This window comes from Panthera leo, chromosome B4, assembly GCF_018350215.1.
Source record: "Panthera leo isolate Ple1 chromosome B4, P.leo_Ple1_pat1.1, whole genome shotgun sequence".
Classification (NCBI taxonomy): Eukaryota; Metazoa; Chordata; class Mammalia; order Carnivora; family Felidae; genus Panthera; species Panthera leo.
The window spans coordinates 65,187,621-65,201,320 of record NC_056685.1 but is presented as its reverse complement, the minus strand read 5'-3'; the positions used below and the strand labels follow the sequence as shown (position 1 = coordinate 65,201,320).

The 13,700-nt window shown below is 38.1% G+C and overlaps 1 protein-coding gene across 7 annotated transcripts in view; it reads left to right on the top strand.

The window, feature by feature from the left end:
* SYT10 (synaptotagmin 10) overlaps positions 1 to 13,700 on the top strand; it is a 66,380-nt gene that overhangs the window by 41,780 nt on the left and 10,900 nt on the right. For all 7 annotated transcript variants that reach the window (XR_006204780.1, XR_006204781.1, XM_042946242.1 and 4 more), the window contains one exon: positions 12,704 to 12,824. Coding sequence is in view for 5 of the 7 variants with exons in the window: in XM_042946242.1 (XP_042802176.1) it covers positions 12,704 to 12,824 (121 nt within the window). In the remaining 2 variants the exon portion in view is untranslated. The remainder of the gene's footprint in view (positions 1 to 12,703; positions 12,825 to 13,700) is intronic.

The following is a 13,700-nucleotide window of genomic DNA, read 5'->3' as shown; positions in this document are numbered from 1 at the left end:
ATAATTTAACCTTTTCTTAATAGTGGTGATCTTTATGACCATCAGTTGTTATAATAAATTTAAAAAGCAAATTTTTATTTCTGTCCATTACTCTTCCATTATAAGTACACATGCTTCCTGCATTCCTTACCTTTCCAATTTGTTGCTTTTAGGTTTCTAAAAGAATATTTACACTGAGAGAATTGTGTACAAATAAAATCAATGTCCTAAATAATGACCTGAGATCTTTTTCTCAGAATAAAATGCTTGAACTTACAATAGGTCAGAAGACTTTTCATATTAACTTAAAAATTCTGGTGTGTGTTTGGAGTAGAATTTTGAGAACACTCATGTCTAGATCATGTGATCATATTTTAGAATTGCTAGAAAGTTCAATTTAATCCTTTAATTTTATCATCTAGAAAATGAAGGCCAAGGAATGTTAAAAAAAAATCACTTATGTCCATCCAGCTGGTTAATAGGAGATCCAGAACTATATTTTAAATCTTTAATCAACTCTTAGTCCAGTGTTCCTTGTCTTGAATTATGTTGGAGTGTTACTGTTCTTGGAATATACTAAAAAGAAATAAAGAGAATTTCTTTTCAATATGGGAGTTCAACTTTTGGCTTACAGAGTTGAAATCTCAAAATATTTACGTAGTTGAATTAAAGAAATTTTTAATATGATACTTATGACAAAAATATGCTTAAGGCTTTTAAAATTTATAATCTTGTCAAATCTGTCTTGTTAACAACTTTTATTAAAATGCATGGAGAGCTAAACAATGACTCTCTTGGCCTTATTCAAAAGGAACAGTTGCAATCAATGTTATTTCAGGAAATTTCTAGGCCATTTTTCTCCTCTTAGATGGAACTAGTGAAAAAAAATCCATATTTGGGGTATAATTGAATTTTACCACTTGTGTCTTACTGTATTTTAATGTTTGGAAGTTGCAAAAGATAAGGAGAAACTTTTCAGGGAGCTTCTGGGTGGCTTGGTCAGTTGAGCTTCCAACTCTCGATTTCAGCTCAGGTCATAATCTCATAGTTCCTGAGTTTAAGCCCCGCATTAGGCTCTGACAGTTCAGAGCCTGGAGCCTGCTCAGGATTCTCTTTCTCCCTCTCTCTGCCCCTCCCCTCAAAAAAAATTTTAAAAAATGAATAAAAAAGGAGAAGGTTTTCAGCCCCATGACATTCTAGCAATATACCTGCATCTGTTGTAAGTTTTAGGAATTCATTATAGTTCTAAAGGTACCATTGAGTTAAATGTGTTCCTTTTTGCACTTTACTAATTTAATTATTATTAACATGCTCTTATATAGTGAAGAGAATATGCAGTTGACTTTTAAATGTGAATGTTTAAAATATTCTCCTCCTTCACTATAGTAGACTGCATTAAACAGTTTCCTATAAATCAGGTAACTGATTTCCTAATTTCTAAAAAATTTTTTCAAGGAAATATAGTTACTCATCTCTTGGCTTTGAAATCTAAGGCCATGAAAACAATTTAAAATTTTTTGTCCTGGCTAGTAAAATTTGAAGCATTGTTTCTGCTGGGGAAGATTAAGAGGGAAAGAAAAGTCTACAGGAACTTAAGTGAGTGTAGTTTCATTAGAAGCCTGGCTCTGCTGCCTTCTGGCTCCATTACTTTGGGTAACTTTCTTAACATTTCTGAACTCGTTTCTTTGTCCATATAAAAAAAGGTGTATAATAATATCAACCCAACAGGAATATTTTGAAAATGAAATGAGATAATAAATGTGAACTTCTTGTACAATTTAAAGTTGCCAAGTGTCATTTATCCCAGCATGCTGTAATCTTGCACACAAACAGCTGTTTGTTATCCACTTGATTGCTAAGAACCCAGTTTCTTCCATGTTTTAAATTTCTTACCCTAATAATTAAATTTCCTAAGTGAATCACCTTCATGTTTTTTTTTAAAAAAATGAATGAGATAGTTTTCCTTTACTCTTTTCTTCAATCTTGAACTTGAATAAAATAGGATAGTATCATAAAAGACTATACCATGGCATATGTCAAATTCAGTCTTTCTATAAATTTAATTCACTAAACCAGAGATTTTACTATCAGTTTTACTCATGTCTTTAGAGTGCCTTTAAATTTTTAAATACTCTATGCACAGTCCCACACCCCATGGTAAGTAAAGGATGCTTTACAAGTACAGGCACTTATCAAATACCAATCTACAAAAGAGTCTATAATCAGAAGCAGAAAATTATGCCCAGTCAGGCTTTTGTCAGAGCAGGTCAGATGTTTAACTTATAGTCTATCTACAGAGTAGCAGGTATGTATGATATATTGCACATCCAGAGAAAAATAATGAATAAAAGAACATTTTGTGATGGAAGTCGTTACCTACCCCATCCACTCATAGAACAGGAATCTTAAATCCACCATTTCATCTAACTCTATTGAATTCTCCTTTTTACCAGGCACTCTTCTGGATGTTTTAGAGCATAATCTGTCCCCACCATATAGGGCTACTTTGTAGAAAAGGGAGGCAGGTAATAATGGAAATATGTAATATGTCCAATGAATGAAATGCTTTGTGAAACAGAGGCAGAATAAAGGACAGTAAGTGGCAGTGGGGCAGAGTTGCTGTACAAGGGTGGTCAGAAAGGGCCTCTCTGATGAGAGTGTTAGAAGATGAGGGCCGGATCTTCTAGAGCCCTCAGGCCATGCAAAGAGCTTTTACTTTTACTCGGATTGACCTGTGAAACCATTGATGGCTTTTGGTCAGAAGTGAGCTATGGTGTCACTTAGCCTCAGTAAGATTTCTGACTACTATATGAAGAACAGACATGGGGGAGCTAAGGTTGTTTTGTTTATAGCGGATTATGCTGAGAGACTAAGATTGTCTTTGCCAGTAATTTGCTTAACATAGGTTCACTGTGGGAATTATAATTTACAATAATAGTTCACAAACCAATAGCATACCAGATAACATCTTTTAATATGCCAATAAAGAGATACCAAGTCAATGATGAATAATTACAATATTGCTCCAGGCAAAGAGGAGATGAATGAAATAAAATCCACATTTAGCTGAGGTATTCCTTTCTACGAGTTTGTTCTTGGTATTCAACCCTTCCAACTAAAATCTGGGTATCAGTTGCTGGCCTAGTAGGAGCTAGGACCATGTAGCTAGCAGGAGGCAGCACCAATATTACAGACAAGATGGGCTTCTACGAAGGTTATTACTCAAGGGACACAGCTTATACCACTGCCTATGACAAGTAGCCTTGCCAAGTCAGAAACACCTGTCCCTTCCTGACACTGCTGCACAGTTTAATGGCACTGCCAACCAAGAGTAGCCTGGCCATGGCAGGAGGAGGTGTCTCAAAATCTACAGACAGCTATTTAGATTAGCCAAGAGTAGCCCAAACCCAACACTCTCGAGTTACTGGTCAAACCTTGGTTTTTAAAGTTTGAAAGTCCATCACGTGATGGGACACCCTTGCCATTACTCCACTATCAGTGATATAATGGTTCTCTACTCCATGTGCAAGAGTTTGGCAAGAAAGTCTTAATATCTAACTGCAGAACAATTTCGTTGAAACAAGTTATTCAAAACAAATTCAAACTACAAACAGTGCTGTCCAAAACAAGCTTTCAGGGGTGCCTGGGTGGTTTGGTTGAATGTCCAACTCTTGATCTCAACTCAGGTCTTGACCTCAGGCTGGTGATTTCAAACCCCACATTGGGCTCCACGCTGGGCATGTAGCCTACTTAAAAAAAAAAAACAAAACAAAAACAAGCTTTCAAAACATTGGTTTGAAATCACAACAAGTCAATACACAACGGGGGGTGAAACCATGTAAAGTAAGGTAGTTTCTTAAATAGAGAAGCCAAGTTCCTCCAGTCCAAGTGTCTATGTACAATGATACTGAGAGGGATGTCCTTAATTAGGAATTTTAGGAAGGTATTTAAAAGCTTCAAACACTCTAAGGAGAGCTGCATAGTTTATTACACAAGTTTCTATGCCACTATCTATAAACAGTCATCAAGGTTTGAGAATAAGTCACCAGTTCCTCTCAGCAAAAAGTTTAAGGTATCTCTTAACCAGTATTATAAAGGGAAGAGTTCTTATTAGATTTGTATTCTCTTCTTATGCCCCAGGTTGCTCTTGTCCCAGTGTCTACAACGGACTATCCCCTCTTTGTTTCAGGCAGCTTATTATACCCGTAGATATGAAATTTGATTTGTTAAATCCAGGAAAGGCTGTTTTAAGGTCTCAGCTCTTTTCTACAACCTGAGCACTTTGTGGCTTCTAGTAGCTAAATCCAAGGTTGTGTTGGATAGGATAAAAGCTAAACCATTTTGGCAGGCAGAGTTACTTCCCACCCAGATTGGGAGCTGACAGTGGTTCCCCACTGAGTAGAAACATGGCACTATTAAATCGCATCCCTGGCAATAGTAGCTCTGCATGGTGACTATTGATCACTAATGCTCATTGGGGTTTGTAATCATTCCATCTCTAACACTGCCATGTTCTCTGCCCCTTTCTGCCCTGACTTCAGCAAAGTTTCACCTGGACTTTGTGCTATGGCCAAGCACAATGCTTAATATGATATTGTATTACTGAAAATATATTATTGAAAAGTGTATTCCTTCCTTCCTGCAGAAATATGAGCAGGTCCTGCTAAAGGGCACCTGGTAAGCATTTTCTCTGTCTTCCAGTGGAGATGGTGGAAAATAATCAATAATGAAAATGTATGTAAAAATCCAGGAGTTCAACCAGGTGCTGTGGCAGAACCTTCCTTTGCCTGTTCCTTCCTCCACCCTCATTCAACATGGTGAAATTTGGTTTAATCACATCACTGGGAAAAGGAGGCAGGGCAGGAAGGAAGTGTGTGAAAATTGTGGTTCTTTGAAAGAAAAGGAGAGAAGTGGAATAGAAACTGGAGAAGATTTACAATGTTAATTACATTTCCTAATTGTATTCTATCAAACAGCTTCCTCCTCCTCCTTTGCCTCCCAGAGTCACGAGACTGCTTGTGCTGGCAGGTTGGAGGAGATGGCCAGATGTGCAAGGAAAAAACACAATTTATACACCTTAAAGATACATTTGATTCTCAAATTCCAATGCATGATAGAATTATAGCAAACATAATCCCAGATCACTCCAGAGTAGAAGGATCTTTGAAGAAATAAAGTTCTTTTTTGAAAATGTTTTTATTTATTTTAAAGAGAGAGAGCGCAAGCAGGGGAGGGGCAGAGAGGGATGGGGGATAGAGTATCTGAAGCAGGCTCGGCTGACAGTAGAGAGCCCAATGCAGGGCTCAAACTCACAAACCATGAGATGATGCCCTGAGCCAAAGTCAGATGCTTAACCGACTAAACCACTCAAGCGCCCCAAGAAATAAAGTTCAATAAAACCAATAGATAAGTATCCTCTAGCTTTAGCTCCCCAAGCCCTTAGTGTATCTTTAGATGGCTCAAAACTATTAGGACTATTTATTGTACCTCCAGGGCCACCGTATGAACATACCCTACAGTTCCTGGGGGCCCCACGCACAGAGTCCACAACACCCATAAACTGTGTCTTTGCTCACTTGTTCTCTGATTATGGAGTAGCCTTCACTCCTTCAAATGGTAGGTGTCCCTACTATCACTGAAGTCATGACCCAGCCTGATGCTCTTATGATTTATTCATTCAATAATTTTTTTACTGAGCATCAACCTTATTCCAGTCACTGACCCCAGAAACATTGTTATAAACAAGAAAAGAAATGGTATTTTTTTCCAACATCTACTATGTGTCAGACTACAAACTGGACCCATAATATATCCCTTTAAAATTTGAATGCAACCCTTCCAGGTAATTGTTATTAGCCATGACAATGGATCTCATCTTGACTGCAGAAAAAAATCAGGGTTGATCTAAGTATTGCTGAGGAGAGGTCATTTAGAATAAGGCCAGTGTGTTGCCATTTAAATTATCCTGTGGCCTTGCCAGAGCCAGTGGTCTCTGTTCACCTTTGGTCATGGCTGGACACTTCACTTCTCACCTCATGGCCTCTTTTTGTGCTGCTCCCTCTGTTTTTAATTCTCTTTACCTTTGGTCATTCTTCAAAATTCAGATCAAAAGTCACCTACCTCTGAAGTTCTCCTAATTCTCATGAGAAGAGTCAGATACATTCATTATCCAGTATGGTCTTTCCTCATGAATCCCCAACCAGATCAGCCCTGATCTTGTTCTTGAGCTTGAAATGGAGCTGGTAGCACTAGCTGATCCTTTGTGGTCTTTCTAATGAGGTTCTGTTGGGTCTGTAGCACACAAGGGCTAAAAGGGCCTATTCATACATTCCTCAACATGCCTGAATTATATATTCTATTTAGCCCTCATTTTACCAGTGCTTAAAATTACAAAATTTTAGAGCTGGAAAATAAACTAGTTTATCTCTTGGAACACCCTCATGCTATACCGAAGAAACTGAGGTTAAGTGAGCTTAAGTGGATTGCCCAAGGTTGGATTCCATGATTTTCTCAGGTGCATGGATTGTGTGGGTCAGAAAGAAATAAAGATTTTATAGTAGTTTGAATGCAGCAGACCCACTCTGGGTCTGCACTGCACCGTAGCTTCATTTTGTGAGCAGGTGGATGAAACACTGGTAATTTAATGAAGAAGCTCATTTTGATCTAGTAACACATCGTTTAACAGTGTGAGGAAAACCATCCGTTTTCTTACCAACCAGGAAATGTGAAAGGCAGGCTGCATTTAGGGTGTTAAGTGGATGTGAGGACTGCTGTCACCATGGCAACCAAATGTTTGTTTAAAATTTTCTTTTCAATAAGTCCTAATGATTCTTACTTCCTAATAGATCTCTGAATCCAGACCTTTCTTCAGCCAACACCTTCACACACCTGTTTACTTCAATGGCCCCTCTCTTTTTTTCATCCTAACCTAGTCTACTCACAACAAAGAAATGTTTTTCAAATATTATTTACATTACTGTCCTTATTTTTTGAGTGTCTGTTTATGCCAGGTGCTTTACATGCATGATACCTACCTTGTGAGGCAGATGTTATTATACCCATGTTGTGATTGATCCGAAGTTCAAGGAGGTCATGTATTTTTGACACGTAGGAATTAGTACATGGAAGATGTAGGATTTTAACTCTGGTTTTTCTAATCTGGAAACTTATACGCCCTTTTCATTCTGCCAAGCTCCCACTCTTTCTTGTTACCGGTACCATAGGAGCCACAGAATAAGCTACCTATAGCCTTACATGACCTCCAACATGTTACCAAATTCCTTATTTCTCAACATAAGCTGCTCATTCTTATTTGTAAATATCAATCATAGTACTCACATACAACACTATTCCTCTTGTTCTCTGTCAAATCCCACCTCTTTAGACTCTCAAACCCCAACATGATGTTCACCTCCCTCCAGGAGTGCTTCCCTTGGTTATGACATACTGTAGTTACCAAGCCTTGAATCTGCCTCCTCTCCATCTCTGTACTCAGTTGCTACAGTTTGACCTTACTATTAGCTCAGTCCTGGAATAGGATTGCCAATGACTTTTATTTTTATCTTGGAGAGTGGTACGTGGAAAGAAACTTTATAACTGTGACTATGTTTATGAGGTTAACTACAGCCAATTATTAGAAAATGATCTTTATCTACCCAGCCCTATGTCTGTGGGACCAGGATAAAGAAATCAAACATACGGTCCCTGACTCAGCCTCAGTGTCAGACTTTTTCGTAAGCCCTTCTCCCAAGTATACAGTTAAAAGATTGTCACTGTGAATGTTCCACCAACTACATTAGTGTGTATGAGAATGGTCTTCTTACCCGTAAGAAATTTTATGGAACACTATCCTAGACTTAAAGCAGGTTTTCAAATGATTATTTGCCCAAAGATACAATAGTTTCTCAAAGATTAATATGGGAAGTTCATGCTTATGTAGAATTGGAATAAATGAGGTTACCCATAAATAAAATTTTCAGAAACTCAAAGCCTTTCTCATTTTAAGAAACTAAAACCCCAAATTACCACTTCAAACATTTTAAGGAATTTCGATAAAGATAACTCTAAAAATTAGTATATACTTCTCTACCTTCTTAAACAGAACATATGGAATATTTTTTTCTTAGCTTAATGACTCAAGAGTCATCATTTTGAATACTAATTATTGTTGAAGTTTATAATAAAATGCTGTTTTTAAGTTTCTAAGACGTTATTAGTGTTAGTTCCCCTTGATACAAGATGATTCCAGATTGTTATCGTTTTTAGAATGTTTCCTTCTTTCTTGTATGAATATTGTCTCTCTAGCCATCATTTATTGCTGCCTTCACCAGATCAACTCTGTTTCCCCATCTCCACATTTCACGTGAGTTTTGACCTGCTATTGATTGATATGCCAAGTAAACATTGTTAGAATTTTGTCTAAAATAATAGTAAATGGGTGTTGAATAAAAAATGAAGTAGAATCCTTATTTAAGAGAATTTCATCAGATAACTGTGTTATATTTATGCCATATGTTCAGAGACCTTTCAACTTATTTCCTGATTCTTTGCTGGACACTGAAGGGTTCAGATTGTTGGGGCTGAGTGTGGCCTTATAAACTGCAGTGATCTGGGGCAGAGAAGAGGCAGGAATTAAAATACACTCAGCTCCCTGGAGTGAGGCCATCAACACGGGGACAAACTCTGTCAGGGTACTGAGCATTAGTGCATGCTACTTCACAGGACTATAGCCAAAATCCGGAGTTCTGCTGTTACATTTGTTAGAGGAACTTTTTAAAGGTTATATGGCCATTTACCTTCATTAAGTTCATTTTTCATACTTATCTCTTAGATCACTTCCAGATGTAAAAAGTTCTAGAATATTGGTATTTATCTTAGAGAGTATTCTGCCCTTTACAGTATATGAGCAGTTTCAGTTCTTTTACACTCATACTTCCTGAAGGAAAAATCTAGTCCAATGAAGACTAACTTTTGTGCACTTGTTATGCATGCATATTATACATTAAGCATTACCACCCAGTCCATTCCAGTTTCCTTAAAACCCCTGACCTCATGGAGTTTAAATGCTTCAGGAGATTTCTTACTACTACAGTAGGCAAAAAGCCTGCTAGCTTGTTGTACAGAGCTGCCTGGAGATGTTCTTTAATCATGCTCTTTGCTTTCAGTTGATTTAGGCTAGTACTTTGGTCAACTCCTCAGTTTAACCTCTATGTTTACCAATACCCGTTAATAACAGATAGTCAAAATTATGTTGCAGCTGGATCCATAGAAAGGACCTTTGAGAGATGGGACCAAATATGGTAAAACTTTCTTTGTTCCAACCAGTAAGCATGTGATATATCTAGAAAAGTAGACAAATTACTTCCACAGATTGTTTAATGTGTAAAAGGAAAACCATATCAATCACCACACATGAAAGTGTTTCGTTAATCCCTTTGATTTCTCTGTTTGTGTACCTTTGTCTGTTTGTGGTACATTCCCTATTGGACTCTAAGCATTTCATCTATGAGATCATGTCTCCTGTTACCTTCCAGCTTCTCCATCACCATCCCCAACTGATAATTCCTGGAAGGAGATATACACAGTGAGAGAAAGGGGGTTGGCTGTCAGGTAGAAAACTTTAGAGAAAACTCTACCAACTCAGGCAGGTGGGGGGGGGGGGGCAGTGCTCCTGGGTGGCTCAGTCAACTAAGCTCCTGACTCTTGATCTCAGCTCACTCAGGTCTTGATCTCAGGGTTGTGAGTTCAAGACCCATGTTGGGCTACATGCTGGGCATGAAGCCTATTTAGGAAGGAAGGAAGGAAGGAAGGAAGGAAGGAAGGAAGGAAGGAAGGAAAGAAGGAAGGAAAGAAGGAAGGAAGGAAGGAAGGAAGGAAGGAAGGAAGGAAGGAAGAGAGAGAGAGAGAGAGGAAGGAAGGAAGGAAGGAAGGAAGGAAGGAAGGAAGGAAAAGAAATACTTGGAAAAAGAGACAGAAAGAGAAACAGGAAGAAAATAATCAGATAGAATAGGATCAGACTTAATTTCTCAGCCTTTCAGAGCCTACTGTTTTCCTTCTCAACTGACATCTCCAAGGACAGAATCATGCCACATCTACTTGGCATCTACGGCACCTACCAGTGCACCTAGCAAATAATATTCATTAACTGCTTGGTGGTGAAAAGAATGAATCCTTTGTAAGAGATTATATTCTTCCTGTTTTTCATCAGGCCTCTCCTATTGGATCTTAGTCACTATTTGGGGTCTGTAGCAATCCAACAGCCCAGAGGAGACCCAGTTGGATATATCTTTGTTTTCAAACACATATTTTTTACTAATGTTCTTAAAAAATAATAGCTGCTTTCCTTCAGTAATTTTTTTTTCATTCATCTAGTACTTACTGAGCTTCTCGTATGTGTAAGGCACTGCTCCATGTGATAGCAATACAGCCATGAACAAAACAGCATCTTTTATCATATGCCAGACACTATGTTGAATACTCCGGACTCTATTTACATTATCTCATTTAATGATTAACACCGCTGTTGAGTGGGTATTTTTCCCAATTTAAAAATGAAGCTTCAGAGATTCAAAGTTGAATTAAATTTCCTGGATCTCACAGCTAGGAAGTAGAAAACAGGAGTGAAACACAAGGTTAACTGGCTGTAAAGTTTATGCTCTTAACTACCAAGCTCCACTACTTCTAGAGCCTGGATAAAGAAATCAGAATTATAGAAGTCAGAACCTAAGCTGGAAGAATAAGTCCAGTAAATGTGAATAGTTTGTCATGAAGAATTTTTTGGAACCTGTTTCTATGGGCCTGGGTACATAAGCAACTTATTTCCCACCAAATTAAATCTACCATATATTGTCTCACCAGGGATGATTTGATCAAATCCTGTAAACAGCTCTTTTGGAAGCATCTTAAATGTGCATTGTTCACACTCATTTTCATTTGTCCACCATCTACGCAGCCATGGAGAGGAAATATATCTATATCAGGGTACTGGACACAGTTCAAATTCATATTTGATACAAAGCAGATCAATTTTTGTCCATATTAACTAATAATCTTTTCATTCCTTCCAAAAAATGCACTGAGAGCCAGCTATGTACCATGTACCTCAGAAGGAAGTAGCAATAAGACAGACAAGAACTCTGATGTCCTAACCTTAAATATGGGAATCAGAGAAACAAAAAATGAATTTAAAAGATTATTTCTGATGATAAGTGCTGTGAAAAAATGTAAAGGGTCTGTGAATAGTTGAGCATAGGATAAGAAGATGTAAGGAGATGCTATTTGAGCCGAGTCCTGCATGGTGAGAAGGAGTCATCCACAAAAAAGACATAAGAGAAAAAAAGAAAATGCAATTGGCAAAAGCAGGAACAAACTTCATTTGTTTGAATAACAGAAAAGAAAAAAGGCTTTTGAGTCTGCATCAGAGTAAGCTGAGAAGAGAGGCAAGAAATAAAATTAGAAAGATAGGTAGGATCCCTATCACCCAGGGCCTTATATGTGTCACCTTGTAATGCATTGTCCAAACCAAAGACATATTTAGTAATTGAAAGGGATGAAAGGGGCTCCTGGGTGGCTCAGTCAGGTAAGTGGACTCGATCTCAGCTCAGGTCATGATCTCACAGTTTGGGAGTTCAAGCCCCGTGTCAGGCTCTGCTCTGGTGGCGCAGAGCCTGCTTGTGATTCTGTCTCTCCCTCTCTCTGCCCCTCCCCCAGTTCATGTGCGCATGTGCGCTCTCTCTGAAATTAAAAAAGGGGAAAAAAATTAAAGGGGATGTTCTTTTTTTTTAATTTTTAATGTTTTTATTTATTTTTGAGACAGAGAGAGACAGAGCATGAGCACGGGAGGGGCAGAGGGACAGTGAGACACAGAATCTTAAGCAGGCTCCAGGCTCTGAGCTGTCAGCACAGAGCCCAACGCTGGGCTTGAACTCACAGACTGAGATCACGACCTGAGCTGAAGTCGGACGCTTAACCGACTGAGCCACCCAGGCGCCCCCGAAGGGGATATTCTTAATAATTACACCAGGAAAGTAGGTACAAACACAGAATTTCCCAGATATACCAAGATTTATAGTTACCCCACTTATATACCAGGAGTTTGAAGTTTCCAGTATAGTTGTGAACCCTTAGATGGTTTTAATCAGAAGAGTAAAATAATTTGATTTGCATTTCATAAGTGATCATTTTGGCTCCTTCTGAGATTGATCAATTTTAGAGACTGATAAAGTAATCCTGATACTTGCCTGATACTCCTAGAGCTAAAAAGAAAGTCACTAATTTGGATATACTTTGTAGACTTTGTTGACAAGACATGGATTGGATGTGTAAGGGCAAGGGAAAGAAGGAAGAAAAGTGACTGCTGGGCTTTTGGCTCCAGCCTCTGGTTGAATTATGACATCATGTGCTGATTTGGGGAAGACTGACAGAGGAATTGGTTTCAGAAAGTGAATGGCAATGAATGGAATCAGCAGTCTGGTTTTGACTATAATAAGTTTGAGATTCCTGTTTAAAACACAAGTGGAGATGTCAAAGGAGCGACTGGACTATACTCCCTTTTTTTACTCTGTTTAGAACAGCTTTTGGCAATGTCATATGTATCCTTAATAAAACAATTTAGAATGACACTCAGATATTCTATGAAAGTGATTTTTTACTCAACATCTTCAATTATATTTGGTTTTCACTATCTGGTGCTTGAAATTACTAACATTACCAATTGCCTTTCTAGGAAAGTATAGATCTGGGTGAAATCATGTTCTCCCTTTGTTATTTGCCAACTGCTGGACGTATGACATTGACAGTCATCAAGTGCAGAAATCTGAAGGCTATGGATATCACTGGGTCATCAGGTATGTACACAATTGGCCACTAGGTCAAGGGTACATTCTCAAATTCCAAATAAAATATTTCATATATACAGAACTATATGGCTGTTGAATTATTGAGTTCATTTGTCTATAGTTCATTTGGACAAAGTACTCCAAATCACCTGTTTTATTTATATTATCATTTCACAATTTTTAAAAGATGTTATCAAATAGATTGACTATGAACTTGGATTTTTATTTTTTCTTTCTCTGCTGATCTAGTTCTTTCTCAAAAATTCATAATTTACCGGGGCACCTGGGTGGCTCAGTCGGTTAAGTGGCCGACTTCGGCTCAGGTCATGATCTCGCGGTCCGTGAGTTCGAGCCCCGCGTCGGGCTCTGTGCTGATGGCTCTGTGCTGATGGCTCGCGGAGCCTGGAGCCTGCTTCTGTTTCTGTGTCTCCCTCTCGCTGCCCCTCCCCCAGAGACGCTCTGTCTCTCTCTGCCTTTCAAAAATGAATAAATGTTAAAAAAAATTTTAAAAAAAAATTCATAATTTACCAATCACTGCCCTACTTCTAACCAGTCAGTTGGCTTATAAAAGAAGATTCTTGGACTTCAAGCTTGCATTACCCTACAAGTATGAAAACACATTTAGACTTAATTTATCTCCCTCACCTGATCTATAGAGAAATAACAAGTTTCCAAGACCATCATGTGCATTTATTCTTACCACCTTTCTAAATAAGAATTGGGGCAACAGTAGGGACTGAAAGAAATAAAGTAACGAAATGCTTCTTGAAGTTTCTTAAGGATGTTCTTGGAGGAAATTTCTCTTATGCTAATTTTGATAAAGAGGTAAAGCCACACCATTCTCTTTTATCCCTTTGTTTATTTATATATATATTTTTTAAGTTT